We start from the raw sequence: 24,604 nt of genomic DNA on the forward strand, positions 1-24,604 counted from the left end.
ATCCCAAATGGGCACTGGTTCAAGTCCCAGCTGCTTCATTTTCAATTCAGCTCTCTGCTATGGCCTGGGAAAAGCAGTAGAAGATGGCCCAAGGCCGGTGCCACAGCTCACTAGGCTAATCCTCCGCCTGTGACGCCGGCACACCGGGTTCTAGTCCTGGTTGAGGCACCGGATTCTGTCCCGGTTGCTCCTCTTCCAGTCCAGCTCTCTGCTGTGGCCCAGGAGTGCAGTGGAGGATGGCCCAAGTGCTTGGGCCCTGCACCCCATGGGAGACCAGAAGCACCTGGCTCCTGGCTTCAGATCGGCATGGTACACCGGCTGTGGCGGCCATTTGGGGGGTGAACCAACGGCAAAGGAAGACCTTTCTCTCTCTCTCTCTCTCTCTCTCTCTCTCTCTCTCTAACTATTCCTGTCAAAAAAAAAAGATCGCCCAAATCCTTGGGTCCCTTGCACCCACGTGGGAGACCTGGAAGACACTCCTGGCTCCCAGTCAGCTCAGCTCTGTGGCCAATTGGGGAATTAACCAGCAGAGGAAGACTCTTCTCTGTCTCCGTAACTCTTTCAAATAAATAAAATAAATTAAAAAAAAAAAAAAAAAAAAGTCAGGTCTGAGGGTGACAGGGGCACCGCTTCATTGCAGAATATCCTGCATGCCTGGGTATGTGGTTGGGGACTTCAGGCCCAGACGCTGCCCTGAGCAGCTGGCCAAGATCCTGACTTCTTAGGACCTGAGGACACAGAGGGGGCAGAGCCTTCTAGCGTTCCCCACTGATAGTGCTGCCTGTAGGACAGAACCTGGATCCCTCCAGGCGTGCCAGGCCCTGCCGGAGCACCAGGCAGCACTTCCTCTAGGGGCTGGAAGATCGTGACGTTGCTGTTCAATGGAAGCTGTGAAGATCAGTGGGAAATAAAAACAGGACAAATCTTGTGTAAAATGAACGAGCATTTCTTATTATGGGACAGGGAGTGTGAGAAGGGCTGGTCCCCCAGTGCGCAGGTGTTAGTTACAATCAAATGGCTTCTACCTCCTGCAAGCGGGGGCGCCCCATCCCCATGGGCACACTGCACTCTCCTGCCAGCAAGCAGCCTCGGGTCACATTCTGCGCACGCGCTCCTCCAGGGCCTGCAGCTCAGCCAGCACCTCCTTGGGCAGGTCCTCGTTGACCTGCTCTGTCAGGTAGCTCCGAATGTCACGCACCTCCTGTTCCCAGAAGTCCTTGGGGAGCGAGAAGAGCTGAGTGGTGTCTATGGCTCCCAGGCCGCTGAGATTCAAGGCCCCTTCCTTGGGCACCAGCCCGATGGGGGTCTCTCGGGCACTCTCCTCGCCCTCTAAGCGCCGGCAGATCCAGTCTAGCACACGAGAATTCTCCCCAAAGCCTGGCCACAGGAAGCGGCCTGCCTCATCGCGCCGGAACCAGTTGACGTGGAAGATGCGTGGCAGCTGGGCCCCCTTGCGCCCCTCCATGCTCAGCCAGTGTTCTAGGTAGCGCCCAAAGTTGTAGCCGAAAAAGGGCCGCATGGCGAATGGGTCGTGCATGACAATTTTGCCTGGGGAGGAGAGCGGGATGGGTAAGGAATCTTCTGCCTCCCTGGTGAGGGAAGGGCACCCTGCAGCCGGCTGGAGGACACTGTGGGAGGCTGAGGGTTTGGGGTGTCCCCAGGGCAAGAGAGAGGGAGGAACAGGGAGCAAAGGCAGAAGCGGGAAGCGGCGCGGCCGGAGGCAGGTGTGGCTTGGGGTGGGCTCGGAGGAGGGCACGGCGGGCAGGGCGCTCACCTTTGTGCTCAGCTGCTGCAGTGGACTCAGAGCGCATGGCACTGCCCACGAACACCCCGTGACGCCAGTTGAAGGCCTCGTAAACCAGGGGTACCCCTACAACACCAACAGACATGGTCACAGGCCGCTCTCTCCTCTGCATCCTCACGGCTCCCCTTCTGGTGATCACTACTCTTAGTCTCTTCCTCCAAAGACCTTGGTTCTCCCATTTCCAGACCCCAGGCGTCCCTCCAGGCTTGCAGTCACCAGGGGAGAACTCTGAAGACAGAACTACAGCTGGGGATCTGGGTGGAGGCTCCCTGTGTGTTACGTATACCTGGGAGCTGGGGCAGGCATTTGGCACAAGGGTTAAGCTGCTGCTTGGGATGCCTGCATCCCGTGTTGGAGTGCCTGGCTTCAAGGCCTGGCTCTGCTCCCAATTCTAGTTTCCCACTAACGTGTGCATTAGGTAGCAGGTGATGGCCCAAGTATTTGGGTCTTTGCCACCCATGTGGAAGACCTGGATTGGGTTTCTGACTTCTGGCTTTGGCCTGGCCTAGTCCTGGCTGTTGCAGGCATCTAAGTGAACCAGTGGATAGAGGTCTCTCTCTCTCTGTATCTCAAATAACAATGAAGACATAAGTGGAAAGTAAGTAAATAAGGAGGTGGGCCCTGATACAGTGCTAGACCTTTCACCAAGAAAGCACGGAGCCGACACGTTGCTCACCTTTGGGTCTGCGGCCTCCAAAGATGATGGCATCAATGGGGACACCCTCTGGGGCCTCCCAAGCCGGGTCCATGATGGGGCACTGCCGAGCCGGGGCACAGAAGCGAGAGTTGGGATGTGCACAGGGCTCCTTGTCACCTGGCAGAGGAAATACAAATACCATCACTTCCAAGGTCATGTCCGCCCAACACACACATACGTGTGTACACACTCTTGTGCAACTTCTTTTTGCCTCATTAGTTTCCAACAACCTGTGTGGTAAGGAAGAGGAGAAAGGGACCAGGATGTTTCCCCCAAAAAATGGGTTACTTATCCGAAATGGGGCCGCCGGCTGAGCTGTGTGAGGAAAGAGTGGAAGAGGAATCGGGATGCGGCAGGCCACTGACATTTGCACCCAGCTATAGGCACTTGGCATTGACCAGGGCTCAAGCGGATGAGGCTGGATATTGGCGTAAGGTTATAATTCCCCCCCAGAAACTATTTATGGGATTATTATGTAAATAAACTTCTAAACCTGCAGCAAAAGCTGAGAATGCCAGGTCAGCATTTCAGAAGTCACCTTCCCACCAGCAAACCAGGGAAGACAGACTCTCCTGAGCTATCAGAATCATGCAGACAGAAATCAATGTTAAAGCTAACAAAATCCCAATGGTATCTCCTGATGATGGAGTGGTAGGGCTTAAGCAACACAGGAAGGGACATCGCCTGGGCAGGTGTAACCTGAGAGAGGAGGGCCCAGTGAGCGGCACAGGTGTGAAGCAGTGCGGTACCTGGGGGTGAGGGAGCCACAGAGCCAGCACCCCCTCCTCTCCCACCCGCCAGCTCCTGCTTCCGCTCTCGAGAACAGCCCTCCCCGCATGAGCCCCCACGCAGAACCCCATGCCATAGGGTACTGCCCTGGGAACTGAAGCTGGGCCCTCGGCGCCCTCGCTCTACCCCTGATTTCAGAGATGATGAAAGGGTTGGGGAACGAGTCTGTGGGGAAGGATGATAGTTTCTCGAATTTCTCAGTTGGGTGGGAAAGACTGAGGGAGACTTAATAACGGTCTTGGAGAAAATGAAGGGTGATTACATGAGGAGGGCAACTGTTGGGCCAGCCTGGAAACCGGAAGACAAGCTCAGCACCACAGCCCTCCCTCCCCCACCACGCTCTTTGCTTGCACCCTGGGCCTCCAGGCTTTCTGCCCATAGGCCATGGAATACCAGAGGCCCAGGGTGCAGGGTGCAGGGGATGGTGGGGGCCCCAAGGCACTGGCTGATGACAGGGTGGAGAAGCTTCTGGGAAGGACTAAAGCACTGGTCCGGCTGGGCTGGGCTGGGCTGGACTGAGGTCTGTGCGCTGTAGGGACGGGGGAGTGGGCGGGTGACAGTACTGCCCTCCAGACAACGGCTATTACACAAGGCGGCAGTGGGAGCCCAGGAATGGGAGAGCTGGCTGGAGGACGAGGCTGGCTTCCACTTCCCTGGTGGCTCAGGCTACAGATTGGGCTTTGAGCCCAAGTCTTTCTGTAGCAATTTCCAAAGTAGTATCCTTTCTTTTCCTTTTTTTTTTTTTTTTTTTTAAATCCACCTTATATTTCTTACTGAGAACGTACTATGTGTTTAGCAATGTGGGGAACACTTTTTATTCACTGTTTAATGTAATCCTCCAACAACCTTGAGACGGGGACTGTAACAACTACACCCATCTAACTGATGGTGAGGGTGAATCGAGGGAGGGTAAGTAGCTTAGCCAAATCACAAAACCAACGATTGACGTACTTGGAACATGAACTGAGACCTCGCCTGGAGCTGGGACCTGCAAATATTTGTAACTCCCTGTGTCTCCCACAGACCTCAGATGACAGCTGGGGGCTGTGGAGAAGGCTTGTCCATCACTAGGGTGCTGAGCTCTGGGGGGCTGTGCCACCACACCACGACTTCCCCAGCCCACCTACCGGGTTTCCAGGGTTTGCCCAGCCAGGAGGTCACGGTGACACCAGGTGGAAGGGGTTGGTCGATGCCCTCCCAGTACACGCCTCCATCACTGGTCTCAGCCACGTTGGTAAAGAGAGTGTTGCTCTGGATTGTGGCCATGGCATTGGGATTGGTGGTGGCAGAGGTGCCAGGGGCCACACCGAAGAAGCCGTTCTCAGGGTTGATGGCCCGGAGTCGACCTGTTGGGAAGGAAAGTGAAAGGAAGGAAGTCCATCCAGGGAAAGTTGAGACGTGAGGCTGGAGAAGAGCCTGCTCTACGCCTCTTGCCCTGAACTAGACCCTAGAGCGGATGGGGAAAGGCTCTGAGGTGCTAGGGTGGGAGGCGTGGGTCGGGGCCGGCTATTTAGGAAAAGGCTCTCAGTAACAAACTTCACTGTGAAGACCACGGGACAGAGTCAGTCTCCGGCCAGAGCCCGAGCCCAGGGCATGACCCAAGGGGCCCTCACCTTCGCTGTCAAACCTCATCCAGGCGATGTCATCCCCCACACACTCCACTTTCCAGCCCGGCAGCGTGGGCCGCATCATGGCCAGGTTCGTCTTGCCACAGGCGCTGGGGAAGGCGGCTGCCACGTAGCGCTTCTTCCCTGCGGGGCTGGTGATGCCCAGGATCTGCACGTGGGGGAAGAGAGGGGGGACATGGTCAGGGCACGGGCCGCAGGAGGGGGGGCAGGGGCTCACTCACAGGGAGGACTGATGTGTATCTATCTATTTATTTAAAATGTATTTGAAAGGCAGAGACGGACAGAGTTCCCATCTGCTGGTTCACCCCCCGAATGCCCACAACAGCAAAGGCTGGGCCAGGCCAAAGCCAAGAGCCAGGAATTCACTCCAGGTCTTGCATATGAGTGGCAGGAACCCAATTACTTAAGCCGTCATCACTGCCTACCCGGGCCTGCGTTAGCAGGAAGCTGGAGTTGGGAAGCGGACCCAGGTTACTCTGATTTTCAACGTGGGCATCTTAACTGGTATCTTAATCTCTAGGCTGAATGCCCATGCCAATGTTTATTCACTGAACAGGTGCACTGCCCTGCTACCAGGCCTGGAATATCCATCAGGGGAAGCCCTGACGTCCAGCAGCCCAGAACCAAAGTTTTGGGCAGAGTCCTTGCCCACCAGCCTGGCACCTGGCAGGGGGCAGGCGAGGCTGAGGCAGACTGGTTGGGCCCCGCCCCTGCCCCAGCCCCTGCCGCTGCCTGGATCTTCACCAGGCCCTCACCAGCATGTGCTCCGCCAGCCAGCCCTCATCCCGGGCCAGCCGCGAGGCGATGCGCAGGGCAAAGCACTTCTTGCCCAGCAGGGAGTTGCCACCATAGCCGCTGCCGAAGGAGACGATCTCCCGCTGGTCAGGCACGTGGCCAATCAGGGTTTTCTCTGGGTTGCATGGCCACTGGCTCACCGGATCCCCTGGGGACAATGGGGTCATGGGGCTGCTGGCAGTGGCATCTGGAACTGGGGTGTCAGGGGTTCGAGGGATCAGGGATTGGCAGGAGAGATACTCTGCAAGGATGGGCTCAAGCCCCTCACCTCCTAACAGCCATCGGCTCCCATGCCCCTGTTTTTGAGGCTGGGGGCTGATGTTTCTCAATGTTGTGCAAACTGCTCTGTGATCACAGCCTCACCCGCGGCCCAGACCGCTGTCCTGGCTCCTGGGGATCAGGATTCAGCAAGGACAGGTTCTCAGGGTCCAGGGCTGAGTGGGACTTGGGGATTCTCCAAGCACAAGAAGGCCTCTGTGTGCTCTCCTGGGCTGAGCAGGGGCTCACCTGGCCCAGTGAGGGGCTGGCCCACGGAGTGCAGACACTTGACAAAGTCCCCATCTCCCAGGGCCTGAAGCACGGGCGTCCCCAGCCGCGTCATAATGCGCATGCTCGCCACCACGTAGGCCGAGTCGGTGAGCTGTACCCCGATGCGGGCCAGCGGGGAGCCCACGGGGCCCATGCTGAATGGAAGCACGTACATGGTGCGGCCTGCAAAGGAAAAGCAATCCCTGGATGAAGGCTCCAAACCTGGTTCCACCCCCTGTACCCCAGCCTTGGGGTCCCCACCCTGGTTACCCTGCATGCAGCCCGGAAACCTCTCGTCCACAGCTCGCTGGAATTCAGCTGGGGACATCCAGTTGCCCAGCTGTCCACGGGCCCCACCAGCTGGTAGTGGCACCGTGTCCCGCTGAGAGGGGGTCACGATCACCGTCTTGCTCTCTACGCGTGCCACATCCTTGGGGTCTGTGCGGGCCAGCCAGCTGGGGAGAGGGGATTGTCAGGAAGATGCTGGCCAGCAGCTCTCCCTCGTCCCCAGACCTACTTCTTCAAGTTCAACTGACTCCGGGTCTTCTGTTGGCCTTATTTGTTCCCAGCCAATCTCATCTCAGTCCCTTCCTTCAGGCTGTGTCTCATCTAAGAGAATGTGGTTTCCCAAGGCCCCAGCCCCTGGGGAGCCTCTGCCCCTGGCAAAAGCTCCCTGAACTGGGGCGGGGAGTGGGGAGAGGGAAAGGGGAGGAAAGAGAGGAGGAGGAGGGTGGTGGGGAAATGGAGGAGAAGGAGGAGAAAGAGAACAACAAGAAGAAAAGCTCTTATTTGGATCAGCTTCTTCACTTCATATAAAAGTACAAAGACACTTCAAAATGTTCATGGAAAATGGAATTAAAAACTAACTTTATTTTGATACAAAAAAGTTTGAAATCCATGCACATAAGGGGTCTTCAAAAAAGTTTGTGGAAAATGCACATTATGGAAAAAACCCTGCATGTATCTCAAGACTTTGGGCACCAAAAAACTTTATCTGGCCAGCGCAGCGGCTCACTAGGCTAATCCTCCACCTAGCGGCGCCGGCACACCGGGTTCTAGTCCCGGTCGGGGCGCCGGATTCTGTCCCGGTTGCCCCTCTTCCAGGCCAGCTCTCTGCTGTGCCAGGGAGTGCAGTGGAGGATGGCCCAGGTGCTTGGGCCCTGCACCCCATGGGAGACCAGGAGAAGCACCTGGCTCCTGCCTTCGGATCACCGTGGCGGCCATTGGAGGGTGAACCAACGGAAAAGGAAGACCTTTCTCTCTGTCTCTCTCTCTCACTGTCCACTCTGCCTGTCAAAAAAACAAACAAACAAGCAACAACAACAACAAAACAACAAAAACTTTATCTTTCTTTAAAAAAAAAAAAAAAGGTCACAATGGCCACAACAGCCAGGGCTGGGCCAGGCCAAAGCCAGGAGCTTTTTTCAGGTCTCCCACGTGGGTGCAGGGGCCCAAACATTTGGGCCATCTTCTGCTGCTTTCCCCAGGCCATAGCAGAGAGCTGGATCAGAAGTGGAGTGGCCGGCACAAGAACTGGTGCCCACCTGGGGTGCTGGATCACAGGCGGCCAGCCCGGATAAACTTATCTTTTAATTGAAATTTCCCATGAACTTTTCGAGTACCCTTGCATGGCCAGCCCGGATAAACTTATCTTTTAATTGAAATTTCCCATGAACTTTTCGGAGTACCCTTGCACTGATTAGGCCTAGTTCCTGTGTCTTTCCCCCAGAGCTCCCATTCTTGCTCATCCTTTTAGGATGGCTTAAATTCGATTTTTGTCTTCGTGAACCCAACGTGGCCTCCATTCAAAGAGATGGCCCCATCTCACAGGTCGCTTGGTTCAAGGCTTACCAGTTATTGTACTTGGGGAGCTTTCGGATGAGCCCCTGCTGCTCCAGCAGGGTCAGTGTGGCAGTATTCTCGGCCTCGGTCCCATCACAGATGTGGATGCTCTCTGGTTGGCACAGGCGGGCACTGCGCTCCACGAAGTCCCGGACTCCAGCAGGCAGCTGGCCCAGATCTCCACTGAGCACGCGCAGGGTCTGGACGCTGCGGCATGACGACCAGCCCCAGGGGCTCAGCCCACGCCAGCTAAGCCTGCAAGAGAAGAAACAAGGAGGCAATGGGCCCATTGCTGCCGCGGATGGTGGACAAGTGTATGTGGGGAATGTATGTGTATGATGGAAAACTGGGGCCTCTGGGGAGCGGGATAAAGCATGTCCAGATGCAGGCACCATGAAGAACAGGTTGGGGTTGGTGTGTGGGATGGGTGCGGGCCCCAGGCATCTTGTGGCCTTTATGGATTTAATGAGGACATCTGCTGGTCAGCATGGGATGGGGATGGCCAAATGGGCACAAAGGCACTTAGCTAGCTGTGCAGAAGTGCACACGTGGGCCTGCTGATGTTAATGCATGCACAGCCTGTGCCCATGCTTCAGCATGTCTGCTCAGTGTTCAAAAAGAAGCAGGGTATAGAGACACTGTCCAGGGAACAGTGTGTAGCCCCTTACCCGTGTTCTTTCCACTCTCAAGTATAGTTGGAAAAGACCAAAGCCACCAACCAACCAAAGTGTACTTTTCTATAAGTAAAAATCAGCAGCTGTTTTCATTTTTTTTTTTTTTCCTGCGGGCGTGGATGGTGTCAGGCTGTGAGAGCCTTGAGCACAGGGCCCGGTCTTCCAGGTGGGACAGCCTTCTTCCAGGGCCAGCTTTCTAGATTAGGACACTTGCAGGATACTGGGGTTGCAGGCACCAGATCTGCTGCTGCCCACCTGGGCCAGCAATGATGGCATAACATGTTCCCACTGAGTCGGGGTTTTCTGAACTGTGTGGAAGGTTGACCATTGGGAAATGAGTGTTACTGGCTGGGGCTCAGGCTCCAGCTCCCAGGAGGGTCTTTTATGGTCCGTCACACTCCAGGGAGAAAGAGAACTAGGGTCTCTGTGGCTGGCTTGCAGCCAGGGTGCAGCGACCAGAGAGTGCAAAGGCTAAAGCCTCCCTCACCAGAAACTGCCCCCACGCCAGGACTGTGAGAAGTGCTTCCCTCTCCCTTTCCTGGAAGCCACACGGCCTGGAGAACTGCTGTGGGTAGCAGCGTGGACCAACAGGCTGCAGGAAGCTCAGGCAAAGAGGTGTAAGCTCAGGGAAGGGAGAAAGCTCAGATCCCGGATGTGGGAGCTTGAGTTCACTGGAGTGGAAGCTGAGGTGGTTTCCACCAGTCAGAGCAGGATGGAGCCCAGCATGGCCAGGAGCAGGGGAGCCAGCCTCTAGGCCCTGGGTCTGTTCCTGCCTCAGAGAATCTTCCCTGAGCATTCATTGTAAAGGCACTCCCCCCACGGGGCACCTGGTGACCCAATGATCCCTTGCCTCCATCTCCCCTAAGCAGGACCCTCTCTCCCCTTCCAAGTGGAACCAGCTGCAGGGCAGACATGGGGTCAGTTGACTCTGGGACAAAAGGAGGAGAGAGCCTGTACAGGGATGGACACACAGGCAGGACGCACCTAGGGGCTCCAGGCCTGGGGAGGGCAAGAAGCCAGCCATGCAACAAACGAAGGCAGCTTGGCCCCCTCCTGCCCCATTGCTACCCTCCCTCCCCTGGCTCCAGGTCCCTCTGGCTGTGTTGGGCTTCCCGCCAGGTTGCAGCCGAGGTCAGATGTTTACCTTCTACCATCTTTAGGGAGCGCTGGGCTCAGGGCCCCCAGAGACTCGTGCACCTTGGCCCCAAGGCCCCACCACTGCTTACAGCACCCCCAGGGCTCTCAGCGCGTTCTATCTGGGAAGGAAAGGAGAGCACCCGGAGACAGGGCTCCGCAGGGGCGAGTGAACAGGGGAGGAAGTTCTGAAGTCGCAGACAGAGACGGCGCGGTCAGAGACCAGCGAGGCGCCGAGAGGGAGGAGCGGACGGGGACGAGCGCGCCGGGCGCGCGGCCGGCCGACCTCAGGCGGCGCGGATCCTAGAACCGTCGCCCCCCGCCCGCCTCCGCCGAGGATGGGAGGCCGGGAGGGGTCGGCCCCAAGGGGGCGAGAGCGGCCGCAGGTGCGGGTCGGCCCCAGGCTGGGGGGAATGGGGTGGTCACTCACCGCAGGCCGGGGCGGTACGCAGCGGCCATGGCACCGGGGCGGGGGCTGCGGGGTGGTCACGGAACCGAGGAGCCGGGGAGACGTGGGAGACGTGAGAGACGGGGAAGTAGAGAGCAGGGCGAAGCAGCGGGAGCTGAGGCTGGGCGGGAGGCGCTTAAAAAGGAGGCGGGCGGGCCAGGGGCGGTACCTAGCGAGGCCGGCGCGACCCACTCTCCGCCCAGCCCCGCCGGCCGCCGTGCTCCCGGGGCCGGTCGGCCGCCCTCCGCCCCGCATCCTAGCCCCCAAACCCATCTCTCCCATTGGCGGACAGTGCCCGCTCCGCGCCTTCCCCAACCGCGACCCGGGCCCGCCCCCGCCAGGCCACGCCCCCGCCAGGCCACGCCGCCCGCCGGTGATGTAACTTTGAGGACTCTTGCTCCCTCCCGGGAGATAGGGACTGAGAGACACTGGGTGGCAAACAAGCTGGGAAGGAGGGAGGAGGCCAGGGGAACCGCGGGGGCTGGATTCTAGAAGCTGGGGGCTGGGCATTACCTATCCAGTTCGTCCTGGGGATGGACGCTCGCAGCCCCAGGCTGTTTGCTCGGTTTCCCAAGGCTCCTGTGCTAAGGCCTTGTAGTCCCCAACTCCAGAAGTCCCGTTTCTTCTCCTGCCCAGGGCGCCTTTCTGCTGTGCCGTGAAATGGTGCGGCTGCCCACCCCAGAGTGGCTCTCTTGGTCCTCCCTCTGACCTGGCCATGTTTTCACACTCCCCTGAAGAACTCATCCGCGACCACCAAACTACCACCATGAAGGTAATTTCTCAAGAGGTGTCGCTATCCAGACGTCTGTCTTCACCCTGTGATTGCCGGACGTTCCCCGAAATGCTCCAGCACCTGAAACTCGGCATGTCCAAGCATCCACTCCCTCGTTCTGGGAATAGCACCCCGACTTTCCTTTGGGGAACCCTCTGCTTACTCTGTGTGGTGGGGTGGGTTGCACTCACCTTTCCTTGGAGGACCCTCTCCCTATAGCCAGTTTGTGTGTTCCCTGCTCTGGCCATGGCTGTTGGGTGTCCCGGGGTGGGATTGGGGGTCCCTCTGTGGGACTTTGTCTGTAAACCTGGAAATGAGCCCTTTCTGCCGACATTGCTGAGCTGTAGAATACTCACCTCTGTGTGTTGGCTTGGCACTGGAGGCGGGAACCTGCCAGGGCAGAAGGCAGCCTGGGGAGGCAGAGCAGAGGAACGGATTTCTGCTGTTGGTTATAAGAATTAACACATTTCTTGTTCAAGCTAACTTTTAAAAGAGATTTTTTGGCTGGTGCCGTGGCTCACTAGGCTAATCCTCCCCTGTGGCGCCGGTACCTGGGTTCTAGTCCCAGTTGGGGTGCTGGAATCTGTCCCGGTTGCTCCTCTTCCAGTCCAGCTCTCTGCTGTGGCCAGGGAAGGCAGTGGAGGATGGCCCAAGTGCTTGGGCCCTGCACCCGCATGGGAGACCAGGAGGAAGCACCTGGCACCTGGCTTCGGATCGGTGCAGCGCGCTGGCCGTAGCAGCCACCTGGGGGGTGAACCAATGGAAAAAAAAAAGGAAGACCTTTCTCTCTGTCTCTCTAACTCTCACTGTCTAACTCTGCCTGTCAAAAAAAATTTTTTAAAGAGTTTTTTTATATATTTGGAAGGCTGAGTTTTACAGAGAGAGAGATAGAGAGAACTATTCCATCTGCTGGTTCACTTTCCAAATAGCTGCAACCTGAAGCCAGGAGCCTGGAACTCCATCTGGGTCTCCCACATGTGTGCAGGGGCCCAAGCAATGGGCCATTTTCTGCTGTTTTCCCAGACACATTAGCAGGGAGCTGGATTGGGAGTGGAACAGCTGGGACTTGAACTGGTGTTTGTATGGGACGCCAGCGTCATAGGCAGCCGCTTAACCTGCTGTGCCACAACTTGGGCCCTTGAAGCGAATTTTAAAATGATTTCTGCCATGTGCAACAGAAACAGTCCTGATTCTTAGATTTCTCAGAGTCCTGTGCTGGAACATGGTGGGATGAAAAGAGCTGGCCTCCAGCCATGGGCTTTTTGCTGCTCTTGGCCATCTGTTCCCACCCATGCACAGCCTGCACCTGTATGCATTTGGACCTCTTCCCTCAGTCCTATCCAAAGTGTCCACACCTATCCTGCTGTAAACAGCTGCCTCTCAGCCACACTTTGGTTCTAAAGTTGTGCACGCTTATGACTGCATTGCCGACATTTTTTTTTTTTTTAATTTATTTGAGAGGCAGAGTTACACACAGAGAGAGGGAGAGACAGAAGAGGTCTTCCATCTGCTGGTTTCACCCCCACAAATGGCCACAACAGCCAGAGCCGGGCTGATCTGAAGCCAGGAGCTTCTTCCGGGTCTCCCACGCAGGTGCAGGACCCCAAGCACTTGGGCCATCTTCCACTGCTTCCCCAGGTGCATTAGTAGGGAGCTGGATCGGAAATAGAGCAGCTGGAACTCCAGCCTTGCCCATATGGGATGCTATGCCACAGGCAGAGGCTTAGCCTGTTAGGAAAAGAGTTGCAGATTGGTGCCTCCTCACACGGGGCACCAAAATGTTAGGAAAAGAGGTACAGAATAGAGAGGAGGCAGTGTACGAATTTATAGCCAAACCGAATTTTTCAGAGAAAATTAATTTGCAGAGATGGGTGACCAAATGCCCACATACACATTGATGGAACACGTTGCAGAAGGCCCCGACCCCCAGGGGCCAGGCCCCAGGGCCAGCCCCAGGAGGGCTGGGGCTGGGGGTGGGGGGCAGCATGCAGAGGTGAATTCCTGAAATTGGCCTTGAGGACCTGGAAAAGAATGCAGGGTGGGGTATGAAGGCAATAGGGTATGAGACCCAACTGAGGTTCAAGGGCAAGGCATACATTCCAATGCTTATCTGTCTTTTGGGTAATGAGCAAGAATGGCTGAGGTTTATATCTTTGTTCTATCATGGCCCACTAGGCCACAGTGTCGGCCCCTTGGCCATCCTTCTGAAGGTCATCTTGTTAATAATCCTGTACCTGCTCCCATGGTTGTCTGTCTCAGCAAAGGCACCACCATCTAGCCAGTTGCTCCAAAGGGGACCTGAATAAGTCTAAACTATTCTTTTCTTGTCCTCCATGGTCAATTAGACACCAGGACCTTTGGATTTGTACTTCATGGTTAGCTCTCAAACTGTGTCTGTCCCCATGGCCATTGTCTCAAGTTCAGGGCTTATCTCTCACCTGGATTCAGGTGATAGCTTCCAAGACACCTCTTGGCCTCCTGCCTCTCCAAACACCACTCCCTCTCCCTTGACCCCGGTCACACCCACACTGTGCGCACAAGTTTCCTTTGGAGAGTTGAGAGAGGAATATTGTCCATGGCGTGGCCGTGTGCCAGCTGCTCACCATGCATAAGCTCATTCCGTCTCACAGCAATCTTCATTTACAGGTGTGGACAGCGAGGCTTAGAGAGGTTCAGTGGTTTGCTCACAGTCACGCTTGTGGTCAGCAGGAGAAATGGAATCAGAATCCAGGTCCTCATGACTCTAATGACCAACTTTCCTCTCTTGCCGTCCTATAGTCCCTCTGTGATTTATCATTAAAAAATTGGATCATAACACTCTCAGTCTGAAAAATCCCTCCAGGGCTTCCGATCACTTGGCATCTGAGGTCCCTCATAATCTGGCGCTTATTTATTTAACATTACTGCTCCACCTCTGCACCTGCCGTCTTTCCTCCTTCACACTGAACACGGCATTTCCAAAGCATTTCCTTGAACTCTTTTTGCCCATCAGAACTGGTGTCAACATCGCTTCCACCTCAGTCCATTTTCTGTTGCTATAACAAAATGCCCGAGGCAAAGAAATTTACAGAACAGAAGTTTATTTGGTTCACGGCCCTGCAGGCTGGGAAGCTCAAGAGCATGGTGCTGGCATCTCTGCTCAGCAAGTGGTGAGGGCCTCATTGCTGCGTCATACCATCATACCATGTCTTCGATGAGGAGACGAGCAAGCTGCCAACTCAAGATTCTCTTTTTATAAAATCACAAGGTCCCCACCCTCATAGCCTTCCCAAAGGCCAAGCCTCTGAATACTATTAATATACAAATGTGGTGATTAAGTCCCAACACATGACCTTTGGAAGGATGCATTCAAGCCACTTCCCACCTGAGCCTCTCCTGTTTGCCTCTTATTAAATCTGTTTTCTCTGTGTTGGTTCTGTCTCATGCGTGTGCCTGTATTTCTGTGCTTACACTTTACTATGGCTGTTTTTGTATCTCTATAAACCTCACTGGAACATTAGATCATTGAGAGAATGATCTCACTTTTACTGTTTTTGTCTTAGCTCCTAGGGTATCTGGTCTGTGATAGGTACTTAATAAATGTTGGTTGAATGGAAGGACGAACAAGTCCTGCAGTTCAGAATCCTTCACCACCATGGCTTCCTTCTGTAGCTTTAGACTGAGCACGAGGCTCATGTGAGAGTTTTCTTGCATTGTTGAGTCCCCCTTATTTGGCTACTTTTTTTTAAAAGATATTTATTTGAAAGGCAGAGTTACAGAGAGGCAGAGGCAGAGAGAGAGAGAGAGAGAGAGAGAGAGAGAGAGGACTTCCATCTGTAGTTTACTCTCCAGATGACTGCAATGGCCGGAGCTGCGCCGATCTGAAGCAAGGAGCCAGGAGCTTCTTCCAGGTCTCCCGTGTGGGTGCAAGGACTTGGGCCATCTTCTACTGCTTTGCCAAGGCTATATGAGACAGCTGGATCAGAAGTGGAGCAGCTGGGATTCGAACCAGTGCCCATATGGGATTCCAGCACTGCAGGCAGCAGCTTTCCCCTCTATGCCACAGCGCCGGTCCCTGCCACCACTTTTGTTCAGTTCTTTGGGACACCCCCTTCTAGCCTAGCCCACCAGCTGGCCCAGTGTCCAAGCAGTACCACCAGGGGGCAGGGTGTGATCAGCCTTGCCCTGGTCTGCATTATCTCCTCTGGGCTCATGCCCTGGGTTCTCTCATAGACCCCCTGCCCACCATGGATGCCATGGGGTGCTGCCCAGCTCCTCCTCTGGGACTGTGGTGCTCATTGTCCCAGCCATGGAAGTGTTGGCTGAGGGTGGCTCCCAGCTGAGTACCTCCTTGAGTGCTATCTGTAGCCAGAGGAGCTGTCTTTCCAAATGTGATGCCCCAGCCGGCGCCGTGGCTCCCTAGGCTAATCCTTTGCCTTGTGGTGCCGGCACACCTGGTTCTAGCCCCGGTCGGGGCACCGGATTCTATCCCGGTTGCCCCTCTTCCAGGCCAGCTCTCTGCTGTGGCCAGGGAGTGCAGTGGAGGATGGCCCAAGTGCTTGGGCCCTCTCCCCATGGGAGACCAGGAGAAGTACCTGGCTCCTGCCATTGGATCAGCGCGGTGCGCCGGCCAACCAACGGCAAAGGGAGACCTTTCTCTCTGTCTCTCTCTCTCACTGTCCACTCTGCCTGTCAAAAAAAAAAAAAAAAAAAAAAAAAAAAAAAGCAAACCAAATGTGATGCCCCTTGCCCATGGGCAGTGTGTATCCAGTGACTGGTTGTTATAGGGGCTCAAAGACCTAGACTCCTGTCTCACTTTGGGCCAACTCTGAAGGTCCATCCCAGCTCCAGAGCCCCTTGTGGGATCAGCTGATTGCAAAGTGCAATGCAATCCCATTTTTCCCCCTCAACAATCCTGCCTCTCACTGTCTATCAAAGTCCTCCCCAGTGAAACAGCCACACATGAGGCTCTGTCTTGGAGTGTGTTTCCAGCTGGATAGAGTCCCCAAACCCAACTTGGATGCTGCATTAGCCCCCAGTCTGATTCCATTTTTGCTTTCCTCCACAAAGACAAAGTGCCGAACGATCTTTTCAAACACAGATTTGATCATATCACGCCTCAGCGGAAAGCCTTTTAAGTTGCTCCTCACTGCTTTTAGAATACAGCCCCAATCCTTAACGGGGCGCCAGGCTCTGCAGGATCCGGATTTCTTCAGTTTCACCTCTCCCCATTCTTCTCTGCTCTACTGAGCTTTTTTCAGTTGCATGGACACATCTGCGTCCTTCTGCCTCTGAGCCTTTGCGCATGTCATTCCTGTGGCCTGAAATGCCCACTCTCTCCACAAATCCAGGTGTGATTGCGTACTCACCCGAGCAGTCTCAGTTAATGTGACTCCTTTGGGTGACCTGTCCCTGCCGTCCTTGTCCCTCCTGACTCCTCAAATTAGGCCTTCATGAGATCCAAGTCAAACCCTACAGCACTCGTTCTTCTGGTTTATGGCAGTTAAAAACAGTTTGTTTTGATGTAAACATTGTAGGGCCAGAGGCAAGAATGCAAATAGAGGCTCACAAACCTTAAACATTTAGAATGTATAACTCCAGCTAACAGACCATTCAATAAAACATGCTCTGTTCTACCCCGACAAATACATACTTCTTAATGGCAATAGAAGGCCAGGTTCACATTTGGGCTATATTTGGAACCTCAGGGTTCTTCACCAGAGCTGGTGTGGGGAGAGGCAACTTGTGGTTCCTGGTTCTCAGCTGGGACCTCTTGGTCCTGACGCCGTCTTGGGCTGTGAGGAGGTTCCTGTGTACCTCGTATAATCTGCCCATCTCAACTTTATCCACAGCCTCCTGCCAGCAGCCAACTCTTGCCACCCTTTGGACCTGAGGATGTGTGCACTGATAGTGTGGTCCAGCTGTGGGAGGAGTGGGTGTTTAGCCCACATCATACATCTAAGTGCCTGGGTTCACTTTCTGGCTGCGGCTGCTGTTTCCAGCGTCAACAGCAGTGCAGAACCCAAGAGGCAGCAGTGACGGCTCCAGTACCTGGGTTCCTGCCACCCCTGTGGAAGACTGAAATTGCATTCGCGACTCCTGGCTCCAGCCTTGCCCTTCCCTGACCATTGCGGGCATTTGGGGAGTGAACTAGCAGATAGGGGCTCTCGTCCGTATCTCCGCCTCTAAAATAAAAATAAAAGAAATGGACTTGGACTCTTTGGGCAAAGAATTTTCAGGTATCTGGGATGTGGGCCTATGGGGACTGGAGTGGGCAGAGGAGGTAGGACTCAGCCAGAGGAAAGTCAAAGAGGAGCCTGGGTTACAGCCTTGGCCTACAGCACGGCATCCCATATGGGTGCTGGTTCTAGTCCCAGCTGCTCCACTTCTGACCCAACTCTCTGCTATGGCCTGGGAAAGCAGTAGAAGATGACCCAAGTGCTTGGGCCTCTGCACCCACATAGGAGACCCAGAAGAAGCTCCTGGCTTCTTCGGATTGGTGCAGCTCCGGCCGCTGCAGCCATTTGGGAGGTGAACCAACAGAGGGAAGACCTCTCTCTCTCTGTCTCTACTTCTCTCTCTAACTCTGTCTTTCAAATAAATAAATAAAAGCTCAGGGCCCAGGACTGGGTCGCTGTTGCCTGGCCCATAGAACAATAAGTTGCTTTCGCTCGGCTTTATCCGTAAGCTCCAAGCAGGCAGCATGGGCATCACCCTCAGTTACTAAAGTGTCCCCAGTGTCTAGAGCAGTCCCTAGAACAGAACAGGTGCTTAATAAATGTTCATTAAATGAATGTGGGAGATAACAAGAAGAGGTTTGAGCATTTGGGTCAATTACTGGAACTCTGGATACCAAGAGCCAGAAGTCAGCATGAGAACTGGTCTTAAGGGATTATTACTATTATTATTATTATTATTATTTTTTGACAGGCAGAGTGGACAGTGAGAGAGAGAGACAGAGAGAAAGGTCTTCCTTCTGCCGTTGGTTCACCCTTCAATGGCCGCCACGGCCGGTGCGCTGCAGCCGGCGCACTGCGCTGATCCAATGGCAGGAGCCAGGTACTTATCCTGGTCTCCCATGGGGTGCAGGGCCCAAGCACTTGGACCATCCTCCACTGCACTCCCTGGCCACAGCAGAGAGCTGGCTTGGAAGAGGGGCAACCGGGACAGAATCCGGTGCCCCGACCGGGGCTAGAACCTGGTGTGCCGGCGCCGCAAGGTGGAGGATTAGCCTAGTGAGCCGCGGCGCCAGCCTTTAAGGGATTCTTAAGATGGGGTGCAGGACAGAGGAGTTGAGGATAGCCTCCGGCATGCTGCCTCTGTCTCCTCTCCCCTCCTTCCTCTTCATCTTCCACCCCTGCCCTCGCGGCCTTTTGCCTGTGTGGTCCCTTTCCCAGTGGTGCAGCCTCCCCCTGCCCATGTTTCCACCTCTGTCCTTTGCCCATTGCCCTTCCTCTGGAGCCTGATGATCTCTTTGGCCATTCTCCTGGGTTGGTTCCTAGTTTCTGGTCCCCAGTGTTGCCCTCCGTGCCTGTCTGTCATAGTTGCTACTCTGGTCCCTTGCTCCTGTCTACTTCTCTTGTTGGCCTCTGCTCCTTTCTCGGCCCCTCCTGGAAGCCCTCTGTTTCTTTCAGCTCTCCACAGCCTTTGTTCAACTCTTCCCTGTGCCCACATCCCTGTGTCTGCGTTAGTGCAAATGCCTCTGGAGCCCCTGACTTGCTCTGCCCTCCATAGCAGTACGTGTCCACTGCCTCCTTAGCTCGTCTCCCGGCCTCCCTTCCTCCCTCCTGGCCCGTCATTCCTGGAGTCTACGCTAGCTTCATCTTTTTCATCTCTGCTTCGCTGTCGCCAGATGTCCTTGAGCGAATCGGTCACCGTGTCCATTTCCCAGTCCCCGAGCTTCCCCCTAGGGTGCGCTTTGCCTCCTGGGTCCCCCACCTGCACCCCTCTTCTTGTGCCTTTGGTCCTTCTGGGGCAGTCGGCCCAGCTCTCACTCCGCCAGCCCCTTTCTTTGGTTCTGTGGAGCCTGGTCTGTGCCCCAAGCTGCTCAGCTGGCCTGAGCTTGTTTAGTCTGACTCCCTTAGCCCGTTAGCGGCTTAGCCCTCCCACCTCCAGTAAACAAGAGGATCAGTGCGGGCCCGACAGCTGCCAGGTGGGGGCAAGTGTCTGGCCAGGCCAGAGCAGGCATGAGAGGCAGCTGCACTCCCCACTTCCGGTTCTTTCTTCAGCCAGGACAATTCTAGGGTCTCTTTCCTGGGTGTCCACTGTGACGTGACAATCCATGGGCATGTGTGTGAGGTTCCCTATCTCCATAATCCCCATTCCTATGTTGAGGCTGGTTCTCAGGCTGTGGGTCTTCTGATGCTTCTGAGAAAACAGCATTCGACCCAGGCAATCACACTCCTCCACACAAGGAGGAGACCTCCTCCTTGACTGCGGGTGACGGTGCCTGCTCCATAACGCAGAGGCCCAGGTGCGGGAAGAGAGTGACCTCACCTGGTCTAGGTCTTCTAACGTGCGCCTAGGAAGCGTGGTAGGGGAGACTACACATACTCAGGCTGTAGGTGTTCTGCACGACTGTGACTCTTAAACTTCCGTGTGTGTCAGAGTTGCCCGGGAACCTGTAAAAGGGCAGATTTCTGAGCCTCACCCCCAGAAAATTAGATTCAGTAGGCTTGAGCTGAGCCAGAGAAGTGGCATCTCCAGCAAGTTCAGTGCTGCTACTGCTGACGGGCCAAGGCCCACACTTTGAGAACCACTTATCTTAGATGATCTGTGTGTACCAGCCCCTTCCCAACACCTAATGCTGGGACCAGCTTAATCTTGGGGACTGAGGGCCGCTGGGGCTGATGGACCTCGGGGTCTCTCTCTGAGATGGGAAAGAGGCCCGGTGACCCCAGGGGAGTTTGTGGGGTATCCTCAGAAGGTAGGGAGTGGCTTTTCTTTCACGGGGTCCTATTCTAGTACAGACCCTTAAACAGCTTCGGACAGGTTTAAACATCTCCTTGGCTAATTCCTAGTATCCCTGTTCCAACTCCTACTCGGGGATGATAGCTCTAAGAGGTGTTAGGGGATTAGACTGAAAATGTAGGTCACCCCCCAGCCATCTGGGAAGTAGGATGAGTGCGAGGAGGAGAGAGGGGCAGAGACGAACACAGGGAAAAGGTGAGAGGGAGCAGAGGACATGTGAGGGCAGTCATGGAAGTGTCTCCAATGCACTGGAGGCGATTCGATTTCAGTGTCCCCTACTGGCTGGGAAGAAAGATGCCCAGTTCCCGTTCTCTTCTGTTCTCCCCCTACACTGTGCTGCCTGTCCTGGGGCTGTCAGCAAGGATGGGAGAAGCTGAAGGCCCTGGGGATTCCCCCTGGGGAAAGTTGCTTATCTTTCTGATGCGATGGCTGTGAGGCCAGTCAGGGTGAAGGTGGGATTAGGGGCAGAAATGTGAGGATGCTTGGAAACAGGAAACCCACGCCCCAGACTGGCTGAGTGTGGGTTTGGGAGAGCCCATACACCAGAGACACAGATGAGGGGCCTTAGAGCCTTGTGGGGAGGGGTCCTGGGAGCTTGCCTGGCCCTCTTTTCCAGGGCTGGGCTCTAAGTGGTTGAGAAGTGAGGCTGTCTGTGTTCACGGAGCGGGTGATGGTTGGGGTCATCTGCCCTGGGGAACTGAGCACATGTTGGATCATCAGCAAGGAGCTTTTCCTTTGAGAACAGGCATCCTTGATACTTGTCCCTTCCTCTCCTACCCCTCAACCCCCCAGGCTGAGATATGCAAATCATCCTCTTACCTCATTGGCTGAGGCCTAAGGACCATAGCTGAGCTCAGGGAGCTGGCCCTTTAAGAGTGCCCTTTGGGCTCTGTGCCCACTGCCCCCTCGTTCTGAGCACAGAGGCACCTGGGCCTGCTCCATGGAGCCTCCAGTCTCTGGGAAAACTGTGGCTGCCTGGCTCTGACACTGACCACAGCATCTCTGCGACCCCCTAAAGTGAGTATGTCCAGGGCCTTCCTGGGTGCCAGGTCTCTATCCTAGAGTCCTCTCTCCCACACCTGCTGTCTGCTCCCTGTTGTCTGTTCTCTGGACTCCTCACAGCTTCTGCACACTACCCCATTCCCTCCCTTGCTGGCCTGATGTCCCTCTCTGTTATCACATCAGGAAGATAAACAGCCCTCCCCACTTAGCTCTCCTCTGTACATCCGGCTCCCGCTGGACACCCCTTCAGCGTCTCACCATCTGCTCCCTGCCGTGACCAGTCCCTTCAGTCCATGTCTTTGTTTCTGACTCCTCTGTCCTCTCGAGGGTCAGGGGGCTCCATGGAGAAGGCAGCAACCCTTCCCTGGCACAGGAAGAGAGATGCCTTGCTCTTCTTCCCACCCCTCTGGGTCAGACAGAGGGAGAGCTAGGCTTGAGTCACTAAGATGGAGCCATTAGTCTAAGCCCTGGGACTGAGCATTCTCTGCCTTGCCGCTTCTGGGGATGGCGGCGGGGCCGTTGGAATTGGGAACTGGGCTAGAACCTGGGACTTCCAGGCTGGAAAAGCTCTCTGAGGTCATCTAGCCAGAGGTTCCTCAAGTGAACATGTGTTCCACTGTTGATAACAGAGTTCCTTGGTGACATGTTCGGGACATCTGTGTTGGAGGTGAACAGATGGTTTGCTGAAGGGCTTGCCAGATTAATGCGCTCTTATGCTCTGTGAAGCTGTAAGAGGTGAGGTAGGAGGTGGTATTTCTCAAAATCATCTGAGCACAGAGCTCTCCTTGGATAACTCTCAGAGTCAGCGTGCCACGGAACACTCGGGGAGATGTGATAACATCTAAATGCCCTCGTTGAACAGGGGAAAAGGGCTCAGAAAGCAACAGGTGATCTGCTCAAGTTCAAACAACCTCACAGGTTCCGAGCAGAAGGAAGGAAATAGTCTTGGTTGATCCTTGGAGAGACAAGCCTTGAGGAAAGACAGTTGCTGCTGAAGCCTGAGCTTTGGGGAGTTGATTCTGGGATCTTTCTCTTTTTCCGCAGAAAGTCTTCTGCCCCCGAACAGGGATGTGTTGATTGATTAATCCATAGAGCGAGTGGCACTGAGGATCTGTGTGTAAGGCACTGTCCTGGGTGCCTTGAGAGATGGAGATGCACCATGTGACCCTCATAAAGCGCCTGAAGATTCACAGCACACATGCCTTCCCTGGCCCCAAAATATACACATACTCTTTCACAGTTAATTAAGCAAAATATTTTAATGGCTTGGAAATGAAATGACGCCTCTTGAGATGAGAGCCTCAGCACTAGAGTTGGGGGCACTGCTGTGCTGCTGGTGTCTTTCCTGGATTTCACGGGTGCCAGTGCAGGGAGAGGTTGTTGCTGTCCTCTTCCTCCTCGGGTCCTTCCGCTGCTTGGCCCCTGTCAGGAGCCTCTGCCACCTGACAGGTTGCGCCCAGCCTGAAGGTGACCCTGCCGGGTACAGGGCTGCACCATCACCATGCCTTTCCAGAACCCTGCTCCAGGTCTTTGGGCTTTGGGGGAAGAGGGGTGAGGAGCACCAGCAGGCAGCTTCCAGACCTCTCCTCTTGTTTGCAGGTGCACCTCCCTAGCCCAGCCCCAGAATGGCGCTGCCCCCCAGCCCCCTGGCTATGGAATATGTCAATGACTTCGACCTGATGAAGTTTGAGGTAAAGCGGGAGCCCTCTGAAGGGCGCGCTGGCCCTCCCACAGCATCACTGGGCTCCACACCTTACAGCTCGGTGCCTCCATCGCCCACCTTCAGTGAGCCAGGCACAGTGGGCGCCCCTGAGGGGCCCCGGCCAGGCCTGGAGGAGCTGTACTGGCTGGCTACCCTGCAGCAGCAGCTGGGGACTGGAGAGGCACTGGGTCTGAGTCCTGAAGAGGCCGTGGAGCTGCTGCAGGGTCAGGGCCCAGTTCCCATTGATGAAACCCAGGGCTACTATGCAGAGAGCCCAGAGGAGATGGGAGCCCAGCATGCCCAGGTGAGTGATCAGCGAGCCGGTGTGAGGGGCTGCGGGCAGAGGGAGGAGGCCAGCACGACAGAGCCGGGGCAGTTCTGGAGAGGGCTAGGGACTGGGGAGGTCTGGGACAGAGGGAAGAGGGCCCCTGGAAGAAATCACAGAAAACTACACGCCGATCCAGGAGAAGTGGGGAGAAGACTAGACGAGAAGAGGACCCAGCGGGGAAGAGTTGAGAATTAGAGGGCTGGGGAGCAGGTAGACGGATGCACCGCGTGTGGAAACCGGGGAAGGGGTTACGTGAGGAACACAGCCAGGCTCACGGACTAGGCTCGGCGCTCCCCCCAGCGCCCAACCTTTTCTGGAAGGATTGAGACTCATCCTATTAATTACAGACACAGTCGAGGGTGTTGAGGACATTAGGACGTAATCCAAATCCTTTGAGGGTCACAGGGCTGTGGCCTTAAGGACAGGCGAACGTGGCACGTTGAGGGTGGAGTCCCTCTGAGCCAGGGTTCACGGGAAACACCCTCCGGGGGCCAGCTGCTGGGCACCGCGGAGGAGGGGGGAGGCGCAGGGTTCAGGTGCGCGATTGGCTCGCCTGGTCGGGGGGCGGGGCCTACGGTTCGGGGAGGGCCAATGGGGTCCGAGCGCGGTGCCAATGGCCGGGGGGAGCCGCGGCCGTCCGGGCCGGAGGCGGGGGTCTGCGCTGAGAGAGCTTCAGCGGAAGGGCCGGCATCCAGGCAAAGTTGGGAGCTGGGGCGGAGCTTTCCCGAGGGCGGGACCAGCCTGGGTCGGGACCTGAGTGTGGAGCCTGTGGGGTGGAGGGGACCCGACCCTCACACGGTCCCTTCGCTCTTCCTCCGCAGCTGGCCGAGCGGTTTTCGGACGCGGCTCTGGTGTCGATGTCAGTGCGGGAGCTGAACCGGCAGCTGCGGGGCTGCGGGCGCGACGAGGCGCTGCGGCTGAAGCAGAGGCGCCGGACGCTGAAGAACCGCGGTTATGCGCAAGCCTGTCGCTCCAAGCGGCTGCAGCAGCGGCGCGGGCTGGAAGCCGAGCGCGCCCGTCTGGCCGCCCAGCTGGACGCGCTGCGGGCCGAGGTGGCCCGCCTGGCCCGGGAGCGCGACCTCTACAAGGCTCGCTGTGACCGGCTGACCTCGAGCGGTCCCGGGTCCGGGGACCACACCCACCTCTTCCTTTGAGCCATTTGGGCTGGGGGGAGGGCGGGTGCGGGAGGATGGAGTAGATGGGTAGGTGGGAGGCGACTGCACAGTTCTTTGGATTGTTACCCAGCGCCTTCTGGTCCCATGGAGTCCTTGTATGGTCACACAAATACCCCCAAACTTCTTGGCCCCTCCAGGCACACCAGAGGTTAGATGCTGGTCATTTTCTGGGAGAGGGGTCCCCTCCTCTCATGAAAGGCATACCAGAAACCCAGTCATGATGAGCACGAAAATCTGCAGGGCCAGAGCCGGCGAGGGCAGGGTGGGGGAGGGCGCACAGGTGCAGTGACTGGGTGACACAGTGAATGGAAGTGAGGGACTGGTGCAGCTATCTCCC

At 56.0% G+C, this 24,604-nt stretch overlaps 2 protein-coding genes across 5 annotated transcripts; one reads left to right on the forward strand and one right to left on the reverse strand.

The window, feature by feature from the left end:
- Positions 1-930: 930 nt before the first annotated feature.
- On the reverse strand, positions 931-10,452 carry PCK2 (phosphoenolpyruvate carboxykinase 2, mitochondrial). 2 transcript variants are annotated; one of them, XM_008269397.5, is made up of 10 exons: positions 10,322-10,452; positions 8,093-8,338; positions 6,512-6,696; positions 6,221-6,424; positions 5,674-5,861; positions 4,904-5,066; positions 4,418-4,636; positions 2,481-2,618; positions 1,775-1,870; positions 931-1,548 (listed from the first exon to the last, which is right to left on the reverse strand). In XM_008269397.5, the coding sequence occupies exons 1-10, from the start codon at positions 10,348-10,350 to the stop codon at positions 1,094-1,096; spliced, it is 1,923 nt and encodes a 640-aa protein (XP_008267619.1). In that variant the 5' UTR covers positions 10,351-10,452; the 3' UTR covers positions 931-1,093. The 2 variants fall into 2 exon arrangements, with proteins under 2 accessions (XP_008267619.1, XP_008267618.1); XM_008269396.5 differs by having other exon boundaries at positions 5,674-5,906.
- Positions 10,121-24,391, forward strand: NRL (neural retina leucine zipper). 3 transcript variants are annotated; one of them, XR_016217929.1, is made up of 3 exons: positions 10,121-10,277; positions 10,976-11,111; positions 16,943-17,300. XR_016217929.1 is itself a non-coding variant. In XM_008269398.5 (3 exons), exons 2-3 carry the CDS (start codon positions 22,688-22,690, stop codon positions 24,244-24,246), a joined length of 714 nt encoding a protein of 237 aa, XP_008267620.1. In that variant the 5' UTR covers positions 10,976-11,111; positions 22,662-22,687; the 3' UTR covers positions 24,247-24,391. The 3 variants fall into 3 exon arrangements, 2 of the variants coding, with proteins under 2 accessions (XP_008267620.1, XP_089165982.1); XM_008269398.5 differs by lacking the exons at positions 10,121-10,277; positions 16,943-17,300 and adding exons at positions 22,662-23,068; positions 23,914-24,391; XM_089309856.1 differs by lacking the exons at positions 10,121-10,277; positions 10,976-11,111; positions 16,943-17,300 and adding exons at positions 23,679-23,787; positions 23,914-24,391.
- The last annotated feature ends 213 nt before the right edge of the window (positions 24,392-24,604 follow it).

The sequence above is a fragment of the Oryctolagus cuniculus genome, chromosome 12 (genome assembly GCF_051225735.1).
Source record: "Oryctolagus cuniculus isolate XC-2025 breed Fujian yellow rabbit chromosome 12, ASM5122573v1, whole genome shotgun sequence".
Taxonomy (NCBI): Eukaryota; Metazoa; Chordata; class Mammalia; order Lagomorpha; family Leporidae; genus Oryctolagus; species Oryctolagus cuniculus.

Bases quoted from the DNA above. Each gene is read 5' to 3' on its own strand.
- PCK2 (XM_008269396.5), bottom strand. From the start codon at position 10,350: ATGGCCGCTGCGTACCGCCCCGGCCTGCG. The intron at 1,871-2,480 runs GTGAGCAACGTG...TTGGTGTTGTAG, and splicing joins TGGAGGCCGCAGACCCAAAG to GGGTACCCCTGGTTTACGAG. The intron at 1,549-1,774 runs GTGAGCGCCCTG...TCTCCTCCCCAG, and splicing joins TGCAGCAGCTGAGCACAAAG to GCAAAATTGTCATGCACGAC.
- NRL (XM_008269398.5), top strand. From the start codon at position 22,688: ATGGCGCTGCCCCCCAGCCCCCTGGCTATGGAATATGTCAATGACTTC. The intron at 23,069-23,913 runs GTGAGTGATCAG...CTTCCTCCGCAG, and splicing joins TGGGAGCCCAGCATGCCCAG to CTGGCCGAGCGGTTTTCGGA.